Source organism: Chiloscyllium plagiosum, unplaced genomic scaffold, assembly GCF_037043375.1.
Source record: "Chiloscyllium plagiosum isolate Xiang-an unplaced genomic scaffold, Cpla_swu_hap1 HiC_scaffold_38, whole genome shotgun sequence".
NCBI classification, from domain to species: Eukaryota; Metazoa; Chordata; class Chondrichthyes; order Orectolobiformes; family Hemiscylliidae; genus Chiloscyllium; species Chiloscyllium plagiosum.
The window spans coordinates 40,108,779-40,132,282 of NW_028270176.1; the positions used below are offsets into that span (position 1 = coordinate 40,108,779).

Consider the following 23,504-nt stretch of genomic DNA (forward strand, 5'->3'; position numbering starts at 1 on the left):
CATCTGCGTGGGTTTCCTTCAGGTGCTCCAGTTTCCTCCCACAGTCCAAAGATGTGCAGGTTAGGTGAATTGGCCATGCTAAATTGCCCGTAGTGTTGGTTTCATTAGTCAGGGGTAAATGAAGGGGAATGGATCTGGGTGGGTTGCTCTTTGGAGTGGACTTGTTGGGCCGAAGGGCCTATTCCCACATTGAAGGAAATTTAATTTCATCTAAACTGCACAGATTGAATAGAAGTAAGAATGAGAATCAATTAATTCAGCAGCTGTGTATTTAGCTCATAACTGGAGGAACAAAAAAATACTTTATAACTTTTGTTGAATTATTAAATCAGCTTTGAGATTTTTATTGACATGAATTAACAGTGTCCATCAGTGCAAGTGAAATGTTTACAAAACTTGGTTTACCGCTGGATTTATCGACAGTTCTGTTGATGATCTTCAATGGAATCGCTTCATGTCCCACCACACAGGAGTAAGAAGCACCGCTGGCCCACTCCTCCGCTGTAATAGATAACAGGCTGTACATGAAGAAGGAGGTGTTGTTGCTCTCCACCATCACCTCGGTGTTCTTGTAGTTACTGGGATTCACTAGCTTGTCATTGTTTGTCCACTTGACGAAGATCTCTTGGGGGAAGAAACCTCTCACTAAACAGATGAGGGAGAGAAACCGCTTAGCGGAGATTTCTTCTGTTGGTGGCAGGAGCACAGACACTGATGGCTCCAGTGCATTAATCACTGCAAAATATTTGAGACAAATATAAATCAAGTATAAAAATCCAGAATCAATATCACGATTTCACTAAATATTAAAATATGCCATTTTAAATTTGGGATTTTTTCACATTCATTTTCTGATAGGAGCAGAGTGGTAGACACTATGTTCAATAAAAGATGTAAAAAGTTTAATTTGAAAGTCGCATCCATGTTTCCAGCCCACAACGAGGACATTCTGTCCATGTGTCATTGCTGATGGTGACGTCACAACCCAGGTTCCTTCCCACCTTATCTGATTTAATCGGAATAGAATAGCCATTGGTCTGTCTCTTTCTTAATCAGATACTTAGCTTTTCTGCCATCAAATGCATCATTTATGCTCCCAGCAGTGTTTGCTCATTACCAATCAAAGCTTGCCATTGATGTACCTGGATTTCAATTACACATGGGATTCTTTGTGCTTTAATCTCACCGCTCACCTTTCTTCTTGTGGATGGAGTCTCTCAGCGGAGTCGGTAGATTCTGATGGTACACCACACATTCAAAAGTAACGCCACTCAGCCAGGCTTCAGTCGAAATATCTAATTTGCTGATCACACTGTCGGGATTCTGTCCAGGCTGCTCAGCAATCTCTGATTTCAGAGGCTTCTTTTCTTTTATCCAGGTGACGTTGACTCCAGAAGGAAGATTGGACACAACACAGTTTAACGTCACCGTCGCCTCCAGCAAGACCTGTTCTACTGGTGGCGGGAGGATTTTAACCGTGTAATCGTGGAGCACAGTATCTCCTATGAAACAGCAATCAAAATCAATGTAAAATGCCTCTTTAGGATCAGTACACCCACTCTTCAGGTTATTTCCTCACAGGGTGAAGAAACCACCTTCGAAATGGCAACTTCTAACTCTTGCTGAAACGATACTAACTATTGTTCATATATTTTGATCTGTGAAATAATTCGTGATTACCTATAACGTAGCCTGTGTAATTATTCCTAAAGAACACTGTTTTTGTAAAAAGTGAAACCTGTGAAAAAAGTAAAATCATCGAAGATACCATAATGTAATTCACGGAGTCATATTTCTTTCAGAGTTGGTCTCTTACTTAAGACCATCTATTGATACTTGGGGCAAGAGTAATCTGTATATAATGAGTTCATTTCTATGTCCATGAACGTTACGTTGCTGGTCACACTAAGTGCCAAATCAGATACCGAATTTCAGAAAATTGTAATTAGTCATAATTATTCTCTTAGTCTTCATGCATTTGCAGAGGATTTAAAGTGTTACAGGAGCGGTGAATGGCCATGGAAATTATATTCATTATATTTAACGTGATCGAAAATACTTGGCATTATTGGTGTGAGAGCATTCTCTAATTTATGTCATTATTCCTTGTGGGCTGAATTTGGAGTTGACCTGAAAAAAAGGCACTGAGTACAGCATTAGACATCGTGAAGAACACCCATCCCCTCAAGTCTTTCCTTCCATTCAAAGAGTTCGTGACTGGTCTGTAGATTCACTTTATTTATCAGGCTGCATTTTTTACTTTCATTGAAAAAAAAGCAGAAACATCTTAAATTAATCTACAAACTCGATGGAAATTTGCACTAGTTTTATTCAGATGTCTACCAATCACTATGTAAACATCTCCATCCCAAATCAGGCTGAATTAGCCTGGCATTCATTCCTAGTTCATTCATCCCTATTGTCGCATTCCCACCAGAATTTATTCACCTGCCTCATTCGCTAATGACAGGGAACGTCTGAAAGAAGCTCAGTGAGATTACGTTTATCCTAGTTAATCAAATGTGAAACCCACTTGGTCTGTGGTCACATCCCATAAATGAAGTGGAAGAGCTCAATACCAGATATTAAAAAAGTCTGTGTATTACAATGCCCAAGGCCAACAGGTCATTACTGAGCAGGGAATGAAGTATTGCACGTATTTTCATTTATTTTCAATTAAGGGTTACTGCATATTTTTACCATGTCATTTTGAGATCACAAAACTATAAGATAGAGGATCAGAATGAGGCTATTCGCTCAATCAAATCTTCTCCGCCGTTCGATTATGGCTGATATGTTTCTCAACCCCATTCTCCCGCCTTCTCCCTGAATTAAGCAAGAGCCGATCCATCTCTGTCTTGAATACAGACAATAGCCTGGGCTCCACAGCCCTCTGCAGCAATGCGCTCCATAGATTCATCACCCTCTGGAAGAAGAAATTCCTCCCCATCTTAGTTCCAGATGGTGCTCCCTTTGACTCTGAGACTGTACCCGTGGGTCCTATTATCGCCTACTGGTCAAAACATCTACTCCACGTTTACTCTAACTCGGTCTGTCAGTATTTTCTAGATTTCTATCAGATACCTCTCAGACACCCCTGACCCCAAATTATCCTTGCGGCCACTACCAGGCAAGGACTCGGCACTCTGAATGCCTCTCCCAGCATGGTCAGCCAACAAACTATTTAACAAAGTTCACTGTCTATTCGTCTTCAACAAATAGGAAACATGCTTTTCTGATTAGCTAAAATAATGAATTATGAGCAATGCTAATGCGACACTCAAACAGAAATAAGAGACACATGGCATTTAGGGAAATGAGAAGCTGTACCGTGCTGTTTACTAAGCCTAATAAAAGTGTGTGTTTGATTCACATGCGAGTTCAAAATGATTTGTAGCTCTCTCAGTCTGTGTCTCTTACCCTGGAGTGCGGTGATGTTTTTACTTTGAGTGTTCTCTCCATGAGTGACCTGGCAGGTATAGACTGCGCAGTTGAACCATTCACTATAACGGACCATCAGGCGACTCGTCACCGAGAAGTTCCCGCTCGCCTCACACACGGGAGACGTGAAGAAGCCAGAATCCAAAGGTCGGCCATTTTTCAACCAACTCACGGAGATTGACTTTGGATGAAAATCAATGATTGAACAGACGAGAGTTGCAAACTTGCTGCTTGCGATTTCTTCACTGGAGCTCACAGTTAGGAGAAGTGTTGGAGGGAGAACATCTCGACCTTTAGGAAACACACACACATATATATTATATATATATATATATATATATATATTATTTGACGAATTTAATAACAAATGCAATCAGTTCTTATATATCATACTAACCCCGATATTACTAGAATCATAATTGTGCAAGGTGCTAGAGAAGCTGAGATCCACACAGAAAGATCAGCAGGACAATGTGAAGGGCTAAAATTAGAGGACACTGCAAGGGAATCTAGGAGGCATAGAAATGATAGGCTGGTTAAATTAGAAGGGAGGTAACAACTTTTGATGGTATTCGTTTTAATGAAAGAGTTTGATGAACAAGGCGGATGAATTAACGGCGTAAACGAGGAAACGATGCCGTTGCTCTCACGGAGACATGTTGAGAGAGGGGCAGAAGTGGCTATTCAATATTCCAAAATTTAGTGCCCTAAGGCGAGACAGGGTAAGATGGAAAAGGATGGGGGGAGTGGGTGTGTGGTCGAAAATGTCCATTCTGTAGTAATTCTGACAAGAGTATTTTAGGTTGGAAAGAGAAATGAAATGATGGATACCTCCTTGAACAAAGGCAAATGAACAGTACTTCAAAACCAAAATACAGCAAACATAACTACGATAAACCTTACTGTTTGTCCAAAAGACTGAGAAGTGCAGAGACATGGGCAAATTTCAGAGCAACTTAAATTAACTTAAACGTAAATTAAATGAGAAAAGAGGATTTTATCTTCCTCAGCGTAGGCTTGGATATTCATTTTGTCAAAAATTTCAAGGAAGCAGAATTCTGAAAATGCCCCCAGGAGAATATTTTAACAAAGTTTGTGTTTAACACAGAACATTTTAATCCAGACTTTGCAAGAGAGGGGTGAACCTGGACTTAACTTTAGGGGATGAAATCGATTGAGTGGGTAAAAATCAATGTTGGAGCACTTTGCAGACGGTGATCATAAATCTGTTGAAATCCAGATTGTTCTGGAAAGGGATAGAAATGGGCCCAAAGTTCTGAAAGGGGAAGGTCAATGTTAATAAGATAAGGTAATGGTTTGACTAAAGTGGACTGGAATCTGAAACTTGCTGGTAAATCTAAATCAGAGCAGTGTGACACATTTAAAAAAAAAGAAATAGGAAAAGCACAGGCAGAACATTTCCCATGAAGCCACAGTGTGGGACCAAGAATGCAGCGAACCTGGAACATAAAAGGGCATGGCGGGTGAGATGAAGGGAAATAAGGGTGGCTTCATTTCTACCCCGAAATCTCAAAACAATAGAAACTAGAATGAAGTACAGAACGTGCAAGTGGGTATTTGCAAGAAAAAGGAATTAGAAGAGGAAAAGGGACCATGAGAAAATAATAGCAGTCAAAATAAAGGAAATTATTTTAATAAGTTATGGGCTCATTCATAAACGAATAATTCAGGGAACAGTAATGTCCATTAAATGTTATTATTGGTGTGAGCCAGAGGATTAAGTTGCGGTCGAAACAAATGTGCTGTGTCAGTTTTCACTAGTAAGAGGAACAATGTGGGGCTAGAAATCATGGAGGAGTGTTGTGATGTACCTTCAGAAGTTAGGTCAGATGATGTGATGTTCTTTGTTGTCTTGCTGGATGAAAAGTGGTTATATTTCCAGGGCAGATGCAATATATAACAAGCTGTTGAGTGATGCAAATGATGCAATAGTTGTGTCGCTGGCAATAATTTAGAATTACTGTCTGACAACAGGAGTTGTGACATGTGAGTGCAGATCAGCCAACGTTGCATTGTTATGCAGGACGAAGGAAGGGAAACATAAGGAAAACACAGATCTGTCAAGCTAGTCTCAGTAGTAGGGAAACTATTGGAACTATTGAGGAGCGGAATTAGTCTTCATTTGCAAGATCAATCAAAAACTTTCAGCATGGTTTTATAGAGAGGAAGTCATGTCTTAACAATTTGGTGGTAGTCTTTAGATAGATAACTCAATGACCAGATGACAGCAATAATCAGAGCCATTAGGATCATATTTAAATTGCCAAATTGGATCGAGAATTTGCTGAGTGGAGGGGAGCAGGGGATAATGGTCATGAGGTGTCTGCGTGACTGGAAATCTATGTCTCATGTTGTTCTGCAGGGATCAGTGCTGATTTTCTTGCTGTTTCTCTTATATACCAGTGATTGAGACTGGAATGTAGGAAGGTTAACCAGCAAGTTCACAGATGAAAGCAAAATTGTCATGTTGGTAATTCATGAGCATGATAGCTTTAGATTGCAGGAGGATATACAAGAAATGATTATACGTGAAGAGAAGTTGCAAATAGAAATCATTCAGGATAAGAGTAAGGTGATGCACTTCGGCAGAAGAAACTGTGAGGTATTTCGTTTTGAATGGTGGAAACCTGGAAATGGCTGAGGGTCATTGGTGTGCACACCCACTGGTCCCATATATTACTGTGTCATCTGGATAAAGACAGCGAAGAAGGTGGGGAGGATATTTGTTTTTATGAGCCGAGACATTGACAATGAAGAGTAGGGAGATAATACTGGAACTTAATAAAACACTGCTTAGGCCACACTGAAGCATTGTGTGCATGTTATCGAAAGAATGTGATTACGCTGAAAGCAGCATTAATGAGCTTTGCAAGGATTTTGCCTGGGTTGGAGTATTTTAGTTATGAAAATATTAGATAGACGGGGGTTTTCCTTGGAGAAGAGGAGAATTAGGGAGAAGATGGTAGCGATGTCTATACCTCAAATAATTCCAGGCAGGTGGAACTGGACAAAAACAATTCCCTTGAGGGAGAGATCAATGCCTCAGGGGCACAGGGTGAAGGCAAGGCCAGGAGGTTTAGGGTGGATCTCAAGTCAAAACGAAATCAAACAGAGGGTGGTGTGAGTCTGGAGCTCGGTGCCGACAAGTTATGTAGAGATTGAGCCCCTCATAATAAGTATGAAATATTTAGATGCATACTTGCAAAGGCAAGTCACACAAGGCAATGGATCAAGTGCTGGCACATAAGACTGGAATAGTGAGGCGGCAGTTATTTTTAGGTGTGGACTGGATGGACCGAAGGGCCTTTTCCTGTGCTGTATAAAATGATTCTGTGAAAAGGTTATAAATAATGCCTTATTCGGCTTAATCACAGATGTTCTGTTGATCTCAGTTCCCACAACACTTACCCGGACATAGCATTTCTTTGCTCTTGTGTGACCCGCTGTGTTGAACGTCACAGTAGATTTTGCTGGGGCAATCTACTGCTGATTCTGGCAGGGTTAACTGGCTGCTCTGGGTATAGGTTCCATTCTTGTTTCTCACTGATCGGTAAGTCTTAAATCCAGTCGTGATTAACTCCCCACCTTTCTTCCAGGTTATCTTGATTACGTCAGGGTAATAGTCCATTGCCAAACAACCAAAGATCAGAGAACCGGTGTTGTGGTCCTGACAGGAGGAGACCAGGCCATAAAGCGTGGGGGGAGACGGTGTCTCTAGGATAGAATGACCAATTGAGCACATTAGTTTCTGTTAATTTGTCCTTATCAGTTACTCAAATATATCCTCAGCTGTAAACGTTTTCCAGCATGCTCCTGCTGAAGTCTACAGTATAACTGGAAGTTGTTTTTGTTTCTTACCAGATGTTGATCATGATCTATTGGTTCCCTCTTCATAAACATGGCCTCTACCTTGACCATTACCATATAATTTAGGAAGAAGAACATGCTGATCCCACCCCAGTAACTGTTTCAAAATCTCACCAACTGACACTTTCACTGGATTGCAAGTGAAGAGCAGAGAGTTTTCACAAAATACAAACCAAGGAAATACGGATTCATCAAAATTCTACAGTGTGGGCAAACAGGCCATTTGGCCCAACATATCCACACCAACCCTCTGAAAAGTAACCTATCCAGACCCATTGCCCTACCCTATTACTCTCCATTTAACTCTGACTAATGGACCTAACATGCCAATCCCTGAATACAACATGGCTAATTTACCCAGCTTGCACATCTTTGGACCTTGGGAAGAAACCCACACCGACACAGAGAGAATGTGAAAACTCCACACAGACAGTCACACGAGGATGGAATCGAACTCGAGTCCCTAATGCTATGAGGTAGCAATGCTAACCACGGAAACAGTGTGCCGCCCGACTAGGTACCGTGCTGCATGAAATCAGAAACAAAATCAGATATTGCTGGAAAAACCCAACAGCTGGCAGTATTTCTGGAAAGAAATCAGAGTGAATAGTTCAGGTCCAGTGACTCTTCTTCATTTATCAATACAAGGCAGAATGTTCTCTCTGGGAAGATGGTCACTGCAGCAGCAGCACAGGCAGGAGCTGAGCACTGGGACTAGGAGGATGGCTGTCACGGTTGGACTCATGTCAATTGTCTGGAAGTTGAAACTTCTAATTTAAAATTATCTGAATTCTGGAGACCTCTGAAAAATGGAGGAGCATTAGGTTTCAGAGGCGTTGAAGGGTTACAGCTAACTGACTTGACTATTTACGTAAATATGATGTGAAAAATTAGCAAGTACTCTATAACTTTAATAACTATCAAACTGACTCGCAGTTCACCACCAAAACCATCATCTCTCAGACTAAGCACTGCTCTCCCTCGCTGTCTAGACCTAAATTTCCACTCATGTTGACAAACCCTTCCCGGTTACTCACCCATTCATGCCCGGATTACACCACCCCTATCACAAGAAACACATCCAACGCAATCCATATTGGTAATGTAGATGAGCAGAGACATCTCGGTGTCCATGTACATAGATACCTAAACGTTGCTAGTCAAGTTGATAGGATTGTTAAGAAGGCATACATTGAGTTGGCTTTCATTAGTAGAGGGACTGCGTTTCAAAACCTTGAAGTCATGCTGCAGCTGTACAAAACTCTGGTGTGCCTGCACTTGGAGTATTGTGCATAGTTCTGGTCAGGGAGAAAGTGAGGTCTGCAGATGCTGGAGATCAAAGTTGAAACTTTATTGCTGGAACAGCACAGCAGGTCAGGCAGCATCCAGGGAACAGGAGATTCGACGTTTCTGGCATAGGCCCTTCTTCAGGAATGAGCAGAGAGTGTTCAGCAGGAGAAGATAAAAGGTAGGGAGGAGGGACTTGGAGGAGGGGAGTTGGAAATGTGATAGGTGGAAAGAGGTCAAGGTGAGGGTGATAGGTCGGAGTAGGGTGGAGGCGGAGAGGTCAAGAAGAAGACTGCAGGTCAGGAAGGCGGTGCCGGGCTGGAAGGATCCGGCTGAGACAAGGTGGGGGGAGGGGGGATGAAGAAACTGGTGAAGTCCAAGTTCATCCCCTGCGGTTGGAGGGTTCCCAGTCGGAAGATAAGACGCTCCTCCTCCGACCGTCGGGTTGTTGTGGTTTGGCGGTGGATGAGTCCAATGACCTGCATATCCTCGGTGGAGTGGGAGGGGGAGTTGAAATGCTGTGCCACAGGTTGGTTGGGTTGGTTCGTCCGGGTGGCCCAGAGGTGCTCCCTGAACCGCTCCGCAAGTAGGCGGCCTGTCTCCCCAATATAGAGGAGGCCACACCGGCTGCAGCGGATGCAGTAGATGATGTGGGTGGAGGTGCAGGTGAATCTGTGGCGGATATGGAAGTTTCCCTTGGGGCCTTGGAGAGAAGTGAGGGGGGAGGTGTGGGCGCAAGTGTTGCACCTCCTGCGGTTGCAAGGGAAGGTGCCGGGAGTGGTGGTTGGGTCGGTGGGGGGTGTGGATCTGACAAGGGAGTCGCGGAGGGAGTGGTCTCTACGGAAAGCTGATAGGGGAGGGGAGGGAAATATATCCTTGGTGCTGGGGTCTGTTTGGAGGTGGCGGAAGTGACGGCGGATGATGCGCTGTACATGGAGATTGGTGGGGTGGTAGGTGAGGACCAGTGGGGTTCTGTCCTGGTGGCGGTTGGAGGGGCGGGGCTCAAGGGCGGAGGAGCGGGAAGTGGAGGAGATGCGGTGGAGGGCACCGTCGACCACGTCGGGGGGGAAATTGCGGTCCTTGAAGAAGGAGGCCATCTGTGTTGTACGTATTTTGAACTGGTCCTCCTGGGAGCAGATACGGCGGAGACGAAGGAATTGGGAGAATGGGATGGCGTTTTTACAGGGGGCAGGATGGGAGGAGGTGTAGTCCAGGTAGCTGTGGGAGTCGGTAGGTTTGTAGTAGATGTCCGTGTTGATTCGGTCGCCTGAGATAGAAACAGAAAGGTCTAGGAAGGGGAGGGAGGAGTCCGAGACTGTCCAGGTGAATTTGAGGTCGGGGTGGAAGGTGTTGGTGTAGTGGATGAACTGTTCAACCTCCTCGTGGGAGCACGAGGTAGCGCCGATACAGTCATCAATGTAGCGAAGAAAAAGATGGGGGGTGGGGCCAGTGTAGTTGCGGAAGATGGATTGTTCCACATACCCTACGAAGAGGCAGGCATAGCTGGGGCCCATGCGGGTGCCCATGGCTACTCCTTTTGTTTGGAGAAAGTGGGAGGATTGGAAAGAAAAGTTGTTCAGGGTGAGGACCAGTTCGGTCAGTCGAAGGAGGGTGTCGGTGGAAGGGTACTGGGTGGTACGGCGGGAAAGGAAGAAGCGGAGTGCTTTGAGTCCTTCGTGATGGGGGATGGAGGTGTACAGGGACTGGATGTCCATGGTGAAGATGAGGCGTTGGGGACCGGGGAAGCGGAAATCCTGGAGGAGGTGGAGGGCGTGGGTGGTGTCACGAACGTAGGTGGGGAGTTCTTGGACTAATGGGGACAGGACCGTGTCGAGGTATGCCGAGATGAGTTCGGTTGGGCAGGAGCAGGCTGAGACGATGGGTCGTCCGGGGCAGTCAGGTTTGTGGATTTTAGGCAGGAGGTAGAAACGGGCGGTTCGGGGTTGTGGGACTATGAGATTGGAGGCGGTGGATGGGAGGTCCCCTGAGGTGATGAGGTTATGGACGGTCTGGGAGATGATGGTTTGGTGGTGGGGGGTGGGGTCATGGTCAAGGGGACGGTAGGAGGAGGTATCTGCGAGCTGGCGTTTGGCCTCAGCGGTGTAAAGGTCAGTGCGCCAAACTACTACTGCGCCTCCCTTGTCAGCTGGTTTGATGGTGAGGTTGGGGTTGGAACGGAGGGAGTGGAGGGCTGCGCGTTCCGAGGGTGAGAGGTTGGAGTGGGTGGGGGGAGTGTGGGAGTTCAGGTAGCGGTTAATATCGCGGCGGCAGTTTGCTATGAAGAGGTCGAGGGCAGGTAGGAGGCCAGCACGGGGTGTCCAGGTGGACGGGGTGTGTTGGAGGTGGGAGAAGGGGTCGTCAGAGGGTGGGCGAGAGTCTTGATTGAAGAAGAAGGCACGGAGGCGAATGAAGAAGGGCCTATGCCCGAAACGTCGATTCTCCTGTTCCCTGGATGCTGCCTGACCTGCTGTGCTGTTCCAGCAATAAAGTTTCAACATAGTTCTGGTCACCATATTATAGGAAGAATGTGGAAACTTTGGAAAGAGTTCGGAGCAGATTTACCAGGATGTTGCCTGGTATGTGGGAAGGTTTCATGAAGAAAGGATAAGGTTCTTGAGGCTGTTTTTGTTTGAGAGAAGAAGGTTGAGAGGTAACTTAATTCAGACATATAAGAGAATCAGTGGGTTAGATAGGGCAGGCAGAGAGAGTATTTTTCATTGGATGGTGATGGCTGGCAGGAGGGGACATAGCCCTAGATTGAAGGCTGATAGAGAGAGGACAGATGTCAGAAGTAGGTTCTTTACTCAGACTGTAGTAGGGGCGCGGACGGCACTGTCTGCAACAATAGTATACTTGTCAAATTTAAGGACATTTAAAATGTAATTGGATGAACATATGGATGAAAATGAAATAGTATGTGATAGATAGGCTTCAGACTGGTTCCACAGATTGGCACAACATAAAGGCTTGAAGGGACTGTACTGCAGTCTAATGTTCCATTTTCTCTATTTCAGATTGATACATAATGTCAATCCCAGAGGTTTACAAAATTATGAGGGGCATCGATAGGGTAAATAGACAAAGTAGTTTCCTTTGGTTCGGGGAAATCCAGAACTAGAGTGCATAGGTTTAGCGTGAGAGGGAAAAGATGTAAAAGAGACCTAAAGGGGCGACTTTTTCACAGAGAGGGTGATCCGTGTATGGAATGAGCTGCCAGAGGAATTTGTGGAGGCAGTTACAATTTCAATATTTAAGAGAAATTTGGATGCGTATATGAATAGGAAGAGTTTAGAGGGATATGGGTCGGGTGCTGGAATGTGGGACTAAATTGGGTTGGGATATCTGGTCGGCATGGTTGGGTTGGACCAAAGGGTCTGTTTCCATGCTGAGCATCTGTATGACTCTATAATTCCACTGCTGCCACCCTGCATCTGGTCCATGCTGAACCTGGCCCTGACTGGACCTGGCACCATCATTTTCACAACCTCTGTCAGAACCCCACTACACAAGGCATGACTTCAGCCCTTGGTCACTGATCTCTCATCTTACCCAAGTCAACCTGTTCACATTGTATCCTAGCTCCATTCGCATCTGTCCTTTACCACCTGCCATTTTGCCAGACTCTGAACTTTGCAGTTTGACATCATGTCCACCTGCCACTTCATTACAGTGACCTTCTGCTCTGGAAACAGCCTGGCGCCCTGCACACCTCTCCACTCAGCAGCGTGGCACCCTGTCGACCTCTCCACTCACAAGCTTGGCAAAGACAGACCTCCTGTATTTCAACTCAAACGGTCCCTCATTTACCAAGCACAATTCGACCAAATTCTCCTTGTGACCATTACCATTTATGTTGATGCCACCCTGCCAGATGGGGTGAATGCAAGTCTACCCATCAGCCAGCCAATACCTCAAAGCCTACCAGCTCAAACTCTCCCACATTCCCAAGCTAACCCCTCACTTGCTTACCAGCTTGCAACGTTGAGCCAACTGCACCATAAAGCCAGAGAGTTATAAAGCCATATAGCACATAACAATTCCTTTGGTACAGGTTATCTATGCTGACCAGAGTTCACAAATTAAACTAATTCCATTTGTCTGCTTTTAGCAAACATCCATCCGGACCTATTCAATTCCTGTACCTGCCCAATTGTCTTCTAAGTGTTGTACCTATCTCTGCATTTACCACTTCCTCTGGCACTTCATTCCTATGTCTGCTGCAGTTACAGAAGGAAGATTCAACTCCTGCACTCAATGCTCTGACCAATGAAGGCCCATGTGCCAAAGCTTCAACACACTGGCTACTTGAGACAATGTTTTCATGAATTTATGTACCTGAACTCCCAGGTCCCTGTATTCAACATTACTACCCAGTAAGAGTATAAAGGAAGTACTTAAGAGGGAAATCAGGAGTGAAGAATGGGGACATGAGACAGCTTTGCCAAATAGAATTAAGGAGAATCAGAAGAGTTTTTAAAAATACATTACGGACAAAAAGGTAACGAGGGAGAGAATAGGGCCCTTCAAAGATCAGAAAGGCGGCTTTTGCGTAGAGCCGCAGAAAATGGCGAGAGTATTTTGCGTCAGTATTTACTGTGAAAAAGTATATGGAAGATAAAGATTTAGGGAAATGCATAGTGACATCTTGTAAAATATCCATGTTATAAAAGAAATTGCTGGATGACTTGAAGCGGATAAAGATGGATAAATCCACAGGACCTCATCAGGTGTAGCTTACAACTCTGTGGGAATCTAGAGAAGTGATTGGTGGGCCCCTTGATGAGATATTTGTATCATCGGTAGTCACAGGTGAAGAGCCGGAAGACTGGAGGTTGGCTAACGTGTTGCCACAGTTTACGAAGGCTGGTAAGGACAAACCATAGAACTATAGACCAGTGAGTCTGACGTAGGTGGTGGGTAAGTTGCTGGAGGGAATCATGAGGGACAGGATGTCCTTTGATTTGGAAAGGCAAGGAATGATTAGGGATAGTCAACATGGCGTTGTGAATGGGAAAGCATGTCTCACAAACTTGACTGAGATTTTTTGTGGAAGTAACGAAAAGGATTGATGAGGGCTGAGTGGTAGATGTGATCTATATGGACTTCAGTAAGGCGTTCGACAAAGTTCCCCATGGGAGACTGATTAGCAAGGTTAGATCTCACGGAATACAGGGAGAACTAACCATTTGGATACAGAACTTATCATAGGTAGAAGACAGAGGGTCTTGGTGGAGAGTTGTTTTTCCGACTGGAGACCTGTGCCCAGTCGAGTGCCACAAGGATCGGTGCTGGGGCCTCTACTTTTTGTCATTTACATAATTTGTTTGGATGCGATAATAAGAGGTACAGTTAGTAAGTTTGTAGATGACACCAAAATTGGAAGTGTAGTGGACATGGAAGAGGGTTACCTCAGATTACAACAGGACGTTGACCAGATGGGCCAAATGGGCTGAGAAGTGGCAGATAGAGTTTAATTCAGATAAATGCGAGGTGCTGCATTTTGGGAAAGCAATTCTTAGCAGGACTTCTACACTTAATGGTAAGGTCCTAGGGAGTGTTGCTGAACATAGAGACCTTGGAGTGAACATTCATATCTCCTTGAAAGTCGAGTCGCAGGTAGATTGGATAGTGAAGAAGGCGTTTGGTATGCTTTCCTCTATTGGTCAGAGTATTGAATGCAGGAGGTGGGATGACATGTTGTGGCTGTACAGGACATTGTTTTGTCCACTGTTGGAACATTGCGTGCAATTCTGGTCTCCTTACTATCGGAAAGATGATGTGGAACTTGAAAGGGTTCAGAAAAGATTTACAAGCATGTCGCTAGAATTGGAGGATTTGAGCTCGAGGGTGAACCTGGACAGGCTGGGGCTGTTTTCCCTGGAGCGTCGGAGGCTTAGTGGGTAACCTTATACAGGTTTAAAAAATTATGAGGGACACGGTAAGAGTAAATAGGCAATGTCTTTTCCCTGGGTTCGGGGAGTCCAGAACTAGAGGGAATAGGTTTAGGGTGAGAGGGGAAAGATACAAAAGAAACCTAAGGGGCAACTCTTTCACACAGAAGGTAGTACGTGTTTGGAATGAGCTGCCAGAGGAAGTGGTGGAAACTGGTACAATTGCAACATTTAAGAGGCATTTGGAGGGGTATATGAATAGGAAGGGTTTGGAGGGATATGAGCCGTGTGCTGGCAGGTGGGACTAGATTGGGGTGGGATGTCTGGTTGGCATGGATGGTTGGAATGAAGGGTCTATTTCCATGCTGTACATCTCTAAGACTCTATGACGCTGTAAGAATCTGTGTATCTGAGCTCCCAGGTCTCTCTGTTCGACGACACGACCCAGTGCCCTACCATTAACTCTGTAAGTTGGGACCTGATTTATCTTCTCAAAAAGTAACACGTCGTATTCATTTATTCTAAACTCCAACAGCAACTCCTCATCCCATTGGCCCAGCTGATCAAGATCTCTTTTAAATCACGTTCACTGCCAATTATAGCACCAATTTTGGTGTCATGTGCAAACTTACAAACCTTGCCCCATTCGATGTTCTCATGGCTTTAAACCAATATTTTACCCTGCTTGCCTTTTTACCACATATCTGTAGTATTTCTTTAAGAATTGAAGGAATCTATCTCCTTCTTGAAATCACTTCATGTTTTGACCTGTGGCGGAGAATTCCAAAGGTTCACCATTCTTTTGTTGAACAGTAAACAATCGGGTTCAATTTTATCGGGTGTTGGAAAGGATGGTGAGCAGCAGGATTTATGATGATCCCATGAATGGAATAGCATTGTAAAGGGACCTAAGTGGCTACTTCAGCTTCTAATTTGTATTTTAACATGTCCCTTTGGCAATATATTCCAAAACTGTGATCTTTGAGGATAAGGGTGTACATGCATGATAATACTTCATCTGAAAGATTTCCTCCAAATTAGACTCCACCTTGAATCGCAACTATTTCCCTGCCATTTTACTCTTCCTCAATCAAAGCCATGGGACTCACTTTCTAACAGTGCTGTGAATGTGCTAATACCACACAAACTTCAGCTATTCAAGTAAGCTGAGGACAACTGGTTTTTCAATGTGATATAAAAGTTTGACACTTCCACACCTGTCTTGAGATGCAAATAATAGCCGGAAGAATTAAAAAAGTATTTGAGGCACTTGTGTGCCCACACAAGATGACATGTTGAATGGTTTCATTCTGTGTGGTTTGACTGCGTTTTCACTGAACTAACAGAGATATTTCTTAATCATATAATGTGAATGAAGCTTCCCTCATTTTTAGCACGACAATCACACATTATGCTTCCTTGGAATAAAGAAATACCATGTTAAATTAGTGGAATACGAGACTGGGATGTTACAGCCTCATTGTGTCACTTTTAATAATCACAGAAATGTCTTTCAAAAACGGTGTCTCCCTTTGTTATGGGCAGTTGAACTATTAAATGTGGGAATAGTATTTGCTTGCTAAACAACAGTGGTAAAGAGTTTTAGCCAAAGGGAGGCCTGTGCAGTTAGTGCGCAGATGCACCATGATTTAAGTAAGTGGTGGAGCAGCTCGAGGGCTGAGTGCTCTCCTCTTCCCCATCCCTATCATTGTGTCAGTCGTTAGGCTAGCACTGGCGGTGAACAGTTTGGATTAAAATATTTTAGCAAATTAATTGTCTCACACATTCTTTAAAAAAGAATTCTGTTGATTACAGGTATTTGGAATGGGAGCATTGACATTCACTACTTGAGTGATCATAATAACTCCCACCCAATTACAGCAGGCACTGCACTCTGGAGTGTGTTGTTACTTCATGATAGTTTCTTGTAAAACAACAATTTGAGATCAGAGCATTAACACTCAATGATTCTCTGAAACAACATATCTCTAAACATTCTCATTTTGTTCAAATGCATTTTCTCTCTGAACAACTTGTTTCGTGGAACAGAACATATTTTTAAATGAATCAAAAAACTTGGAATTCTAGAAAACTAAAATAAAGACAGAAATTTCTGAAGAAACTCAGCAGATCTGGCAGCTCCTGTGGAGAGAAAACAAGGATAACGTTTGACGTCGAGAGACCACCCGCCCCCCACCCACGCCTTCAGCAAATTGTTTTCATGCTTTTGGCACAAGAACTCACACCTGTTGAGTTAGACAGCGGTTACGTTTGCTTGACTGCTGTTAGAAAAGCATTCTTAGCAGAGGTAGTGGATGAGCCGAGATAACAATTGAAGACCAGTTGAAAAGCTATAACCATCTGCTGCAAGTGTTGGAATCAGCGGAACCCCCACTGACTGAACAAAACAAATTCAGCCACAGCACTGGTTTAATATAAAGTAAAACAACCTAGGCATAATCTCATCAAATATGCTTCAAAACAATTCATTATGGATAAGTTATACGTGATATTATTAGAACACCAATTTAAACCTGGGAATTATTTGAGGACTTACTCGATTAACCCTAGCTAGAGGTGCCCAAAAGCTTGTGAACAAATATTGATCTCGAAAAAGCTGCTAAACGCCAAAATTTTGTTTAATATCTAAGAGACAAAAGTCAGGACAGAGATGAAATAGATTTCACCTGCCTCTGTGAGTGGAATTCCAACAAACATCCTAACAACTGAATCTGCTTTTCTGACCCGAATAAGAGTTGGTATTACATACCTCTCTAACAGGCTATAAGTGAACACAAGGCCTGGCATGGAGTCAGGCACACTACTACAATATCACAGCAGACCTGAACACAATGAGCTTTACACTATCTCAGAGAACACAGCCCACCTGTTTGACAGTGCATAAACCATGTTAATTATTGACACCTTCCAACAACAAGGGGTTGTTCCAGAACGTATGTACAATAAAAGTAACATTGCAACAATTATCCAAGAATACTTTGACAGCAGCTCCGAATTGTTCAAACTCTCTGGGAACTACAGAGGAATAAAACATGGAATTGCATTACCATCAATTCACTGTCACTGAATTTCAACCTCGAACTCCCTTCCCTAGAACCACGATTAATGTTGCTGCCCCAGGTGTTCTACTTAGTTTGAGATAGATGAAAATGTTTTGAAGTGCGTTATGACCGTTGCCAGTAATATTAAACGTTAATAGCTTTTCAAATAGTAAGATTCGAAATAATTTCTGATTCTACATTGTGCTACATGTCCTGGACCAACTGAGGCACAAAGGACATAAGCAGCATGTTTCCCTCTGCCTCGCTCAATCAAATATCCCTTGTTGCCAACAACCAATTTCAAAACACTTGGAATCTGCCTGCCTTTTGTTACTGTGGTATTCGTTCTGATTGGAACAACTTAGTCACGGCACTCAGTTCTGAGACACCCAATCAAATATTGCATTTCTGGCAGAAAAGAGTAGATTTGAAGAGCAAGATAAAATTGAACTGTCGAAGATTTAGGTACCCAAACCAGACAATTTACAAATGGTCAGGACCGGTTGACAAGTTAGTCGGAGATAACATTGAAACGAAATGTACAACAATCTATATGCTAGCGGATATATCTGCTCAATTACTCACATCCAATATATTCACTGTAATTGAACATTCACCAGAGGAACTAACCAGAGGATTAATGCGAACGAAAACGTGTTCACAATGAACATAGATAATCACTGAGTTAATAAACTTAATAAGTCGTTGTAATTAGGTATGTCACCAATTAAAGCACAGCTCCAGAGGAAAGAGATTATACTCTAAATTATTTTTACATATTCTGAAAGCATTTCTTGAACTGTGGAGATTTTACATGCACTGCATGATGTTAGTCCTGCACTACAGTGTGGAAATGCATGGCTGTTGAAGAAATTAGGGCAAATTCATTTTCTTGTTAGCAGCATTTAATTTACGAAAATGTTTTTTAAAAAGTATTAATTGAAAACATGCTTCTGACTGCAGTGGCCCGCGTTAATTGATGACTAAGCAAATGTGGGCGGAGCGGTGGATTAGTGGTGAGCACTGCTGCCTCACAGATCCAGGTACCCGGGCTCGGTTCCAGCCTCGCTTGACTGTCTCTGTGAAGTTTACGCATTCTCTACTTTGCGTGGGAATCCTCCCACAATCCAAGGATGTGCACGTCAGGTGAACTGGTCGTGCTATATTGTCCATGGTGTTAGGTGCACTACTCAGGGGTAAATATAGGGTAGGGGAATGGGTCTGGGTGGGTTACTCTTCAGTGGATCGGTGTGGACTTGTTCGGCCAAATAGCCCAAGGCATACTACAGGAAATCAAATCTAAATAACCATCACACTTATCTAATGTGAGCAGTCTCCTTCAGATTGCTACATTGCAATAATCGGTCAAGTATATTAATTAAAATAAATATTACTCTATTTTCAGTGTTTGAATAAACAACGTGCTCTGTTATCCTCTAGTTCATGTCTTCTGAAAATTTGTGAACTCTGCATATGTCTGAACACATCGATGTAAAATACATTGTCGGTTCTTGCAGCAAGTACTTCCATGATTTTAGAGTACATTTCCTACAGGATGGAAACAGGCCATTTGGCCTAACACTTCCACACTGATCCCCCGAGCAGAACGGAGCCCACGCAGACCCATTTACCCAACCTATATTCACCCCTACCAAATGCATCGTAATCTACACATCCCTGAACACTATGTGCAATTTAGAACTGCCAATTCACCTAACCTGCATATCTTTAGGAGAAAGCCCAGGCAGACACTGGGCGAATGTGCAAACTCCATGCAGATAGTTACCCGAGGGTAGAATCGAACCTGGGATCCTGGCGCTGTGAAGCATCGATGCTAACTACTGAGCCACCATGCTGCCCTGCGAGTGCATAAGTGGATTATTTCAATTAATTCGAAATTTAGCCTTGGTCACATAATTCACTATAGCAGTTGTTTCCAAAAGAATGACTCTTCAGTTGATGTGGTGCTGTAAAATGTAACTATTTATTTTAACCGTAGGGATTGGGGACACCTAAAGCACTGTGCAGATTAAATCATTCAGTTATTTTTTTTTCACAGCAAATTCAGTTTAATCAAGGATAGAACAATTTACTTGTGAAACTGATCAAAGCAATGAAACTGATCTGTTGTTCATCGAATGGAGCAGAATTTCCAAATGGTCTTTGCCAATGATATTTTCCAAACAGAAAACTTGCGTGTAGTGTACAGCGGAATGGAAAAGCGTTTCTTGATTAATTATAACCACAGTCATGACATTTTTGGTCAAGGCAAGAACTTCTGGAACATTATACTTTTGAAATTCAATTTATATTTCTCTATGACTTGTTAAACTGTTTAAAGACAGACCTTGTGATTGAACTAGATAGTTGAGTTCTGAATTTGGATTGCGAAGAGTGGATTAGGTTAATCTTTAATTATTACTTCTCAGTAAAAATCGCACCTGAAGGTATCTTTTCCCTTCATTTCCAAAAACTTTGCGATTTACCTTTCACTGAATATTAGGCTTTATGAAGTTTCAATTGGCATGCTGATTGCATTGAATGAGTAAGAGGAAACTGGAGAGGTTCACTGTCACAAATCATGTTAACAGTGCAATAACAATGTAAAAACCTCAACAGAGCAAAGATCAACAAATCACAACACGATGTATTTGCAGCAGAGGTAGCTCTGCAAACACTTTCAACAGACCTGCCCTTTTGTGAAGGGCAGGTCGTGCCTCACAAACCTTATTGAATTCTTTGAGAAGGTGACTAAGGAGGTGGACGAGGGGAAAGCAGTAGATGTGGTGTATATGGATTTTAGTAAGGCGTTTGATAAGGTTCCCCATGGTAGACTAATGCAAAAAATACGGAGGTATGGCATTGAGGGTGAGTTGGAGGTTTGGATTAGGAGTTGGCTGGCTGGAAGAAGACAGAGGGTAGTAGTTGATAGCAAAGGTTCATCTTGGAGTGCTGTCACTAGCGGTGTTCCGCAAGGATCTGTTTTGGGACCATTGCTGTTTGTCATTTTTATAAATGACCTGGAGGAGGGGTTAGAAGGTTGGGTGAGCAAGTTTGCGGATGATACGAAAGTCGGAGGAGTGGTAGACAGTGAGGAAGGATGTGGCAGGTTACAGCGGGATATTGATAAGCTGCAGAACTGGGCAGAAAGGTGGCAAATGGAGTTCAATGTAGCTAAGTGTGAGGTGATTCATTTTGGTAAGAGTAATAAAAAGATAGGGTACTGGGCTAACGGTCGGATACTTGGTAGTGTGGATGAGCAGAAAGATCTTGGTGTCCATGTACACAAATCTTTGAAAGTTGCCACCCAGGTAAATAGTGCGGTGAAGAAGGCATATGGCGTACTGGCTTTTATTGGTAGAGGAATTGAGTTCCGGAGTACTGAGGTAATGTTGCAGTTGTATAAGACTCTGGTGCGGCCGCATCTGGAGTATTGTGTGCAGTTTTGGTCCCCATACTCTCGGAAGAATGTGGAGGCACTGGAACGGGTGCAGAGGAGGTTTACCAGGATGTTGCCTGGTATGGTAGGAAGATCGTGTGAGGAAAGGCTGAGGCACTTGGGGCTGTTTTCATTGTAGAAAAGAAGGTTTAGGGGTGACTTGATAGGGGTGTACAAGATGATTAGGGGTTTAGATAGGGTCGACAGTGAGAATCTTTTTCCACGTATGGAGTCAGCTATTACAAGGGGGCATAGCTTTAAATTAAGGGGGGGTAGGTATAGGACAGATGTTAGGGGTAGATTCTTTACTCAGCGAGTCGTGAGTTCATGGAATGCCCTGCCAGTAGCAGTGGTGGACTCTCCTTCATTATGGGCATTTAAACGTGCATTGGATAGGCATATGGAGGATAGTGGGCGAGTGTAGGTTAGGTGGGCTTGGATCGGCGCAACATCGAGGGCCAAAGGGCCTGTACTGCGCTGTATTCTTCTATGTTCTATGTTCTATGTTCTAGAACCAAGAACATGATGTAACCTCTCAAGTAAATCCAAATTGAAGTCTAACAGAACTGCTCAGAATCAAGCAAACTAAGAATTAAATTGAACAAGAAGTAACAAGTCAAAACATCAGCCTTGTTTGTGAGGGGACGTAACATTTAAAGCTGTAACATTTCCGGCAAAAGTTCGATTTATTTCCAAACTGTACACCCTTCCTGATCATGACAATCTTGTGCAGGGCACAATAGAGCATTTGAAGGCATATAATGATTAATCCATTTAAGGACAAAACAAAATTACTCAAATGGACAAATATTAGCACATTATAATTTTATATTGTCGTAAGTTAGTTTCAATTACGTGAACTGAGCAATTCTGCAGTTGCAGAATTTAGTCCCAAATTTTATTTTGAATGAGCCGACTCAAAACAAAGTTCGGTTAGTTTACAATTAGAAACTAGATTTTTAAAAATCGTCACTGCATTAAAAATCGAGTTTTTCATTCCTCACACTTCTTTATTTCTGCCTTAAGTTGGTTTTCAGACAGTTACAACAGATGCAAATTTTTCAATCAAGCAGAATTAAAAATGTCATACGAGTTTAACAAATGCCGAAACGATTCAGGAAAATCAAAGAACTTCACAAATATTGGTAATTAAAAGTAATCCAGAGAGACCATCTCCTCACCAGAAAGAAAACACCAGTTACTGAAAGCATGAAAACACAGATCAATTCCACAAACTGTATAAGAATCCAATCAACTCAATTCAACAGAATCAAAGAAAATAAAACCAGAATCCAATCAACTCAAAACAACAGATTTAAATGAAACATAATCAGAATCTAACCAATTCAATTCATCAGAACCAAATAAAACAATTTCAAAATTCAATCAATGCAATTCAACAAAATCAAGTAAGAACAAAGTCAGAATCCAATCAACTCATTTCAACCCAATCAACTAAAACAAATTTTAAATCCGAACAACTCAACAGAATCAAGTAAAACGATCTTAGAATCTAAATCAACAGAATGAAATATAGCACTGCAAAAAAAAAAAATATGACAGTTTTTAACCTGCTTGTCATCAACAAAATTAACAAAATAAAGGAGAAAATATAATTATGGTAAGAACATAATGTATACAGGAAATATATTCAAGAAGTCGATAATGATATTTTAGCATATTTAATCATGTTTGGAAATATTTTGAACATCTTTAACTTCTTAGCATTTGTTGTCGATAATGCAACTCCTAGTCCCAGTGTCACTGACATTAAACATTATTTATACCTGACTGATTAAGATGCATTAGGTGTTTTAAGTAACCCAGCCGCACCGAAAGCCTATCGAATCAAAACAAAGAGATATTCAGAGCAACTGACTCCGTCATAACCATTATAACTATTTGCTGAGCCTTAACTGAAGTCTATAATCAGCCTGAACAAAAATCATTCCGAACCAAACCAAACTCAAGACAGAATCTGAGTTTCATTTAATTCAGAAATTAGTCACATGAATGGAAAGTTTTTAAAAAGTCACAAAAAAGGTTAAAGTTCTCACCTGAAGTCACTGTCACCATGGTCCCTTGGCCCCAGTCATCAAGATAGACACAGTGTTACATTATCTGCACTGGGCCACACAATAACTAGCTCTGCATAAAACAAACCAAAAATCTACCATTAAAATTTCGGAACCACAGGCAAAATAAAGTCACGATAAATCTTCATCACATGTGCGAGTGAATTCTGATCATTCTTGATAAATTGAAGTGTATTGTTTTATACTTCACAGAGTTACACTTGAGCTGATTCTCAAAATCACCAATTGGTGTATCAATAATTATCACCACTTTTACAAATTAAACTTGCACAAAAACCCACAGAACTAATACTGCACTGCAAGTTAAGACGGTTTGTAGAAATAATCACTGACTTGTTTCAAACAATACTGGCTGAAAGGTTTTTGTATTGATCCTAATTGCAGTGTGAATCCAGCTCCC

The 23,504-nt window shown here is 42.6% G+C and overlaps 1 gene segment (V, D, J or C); it reads right to left on the reverse strand.

Moving 5' to 3' along the window:
- Positions 1-321: 321 nt before the first annotated feature.
- On the reverse strand, positions 322-23,134 carry LOC148139443 (Ig heavy chain C region-like). The segment is given in 5 exon segments: positions 322-735; positions 1,194-1,502; positions 3,421-3,732; positions 6,871-7,176; positions 23,066-23,134. Coding segments are annotated over 5 exon segments (1,338 nt in total).
- Positions 23,135-23,504: the final 370 nt, after the last annotated feature.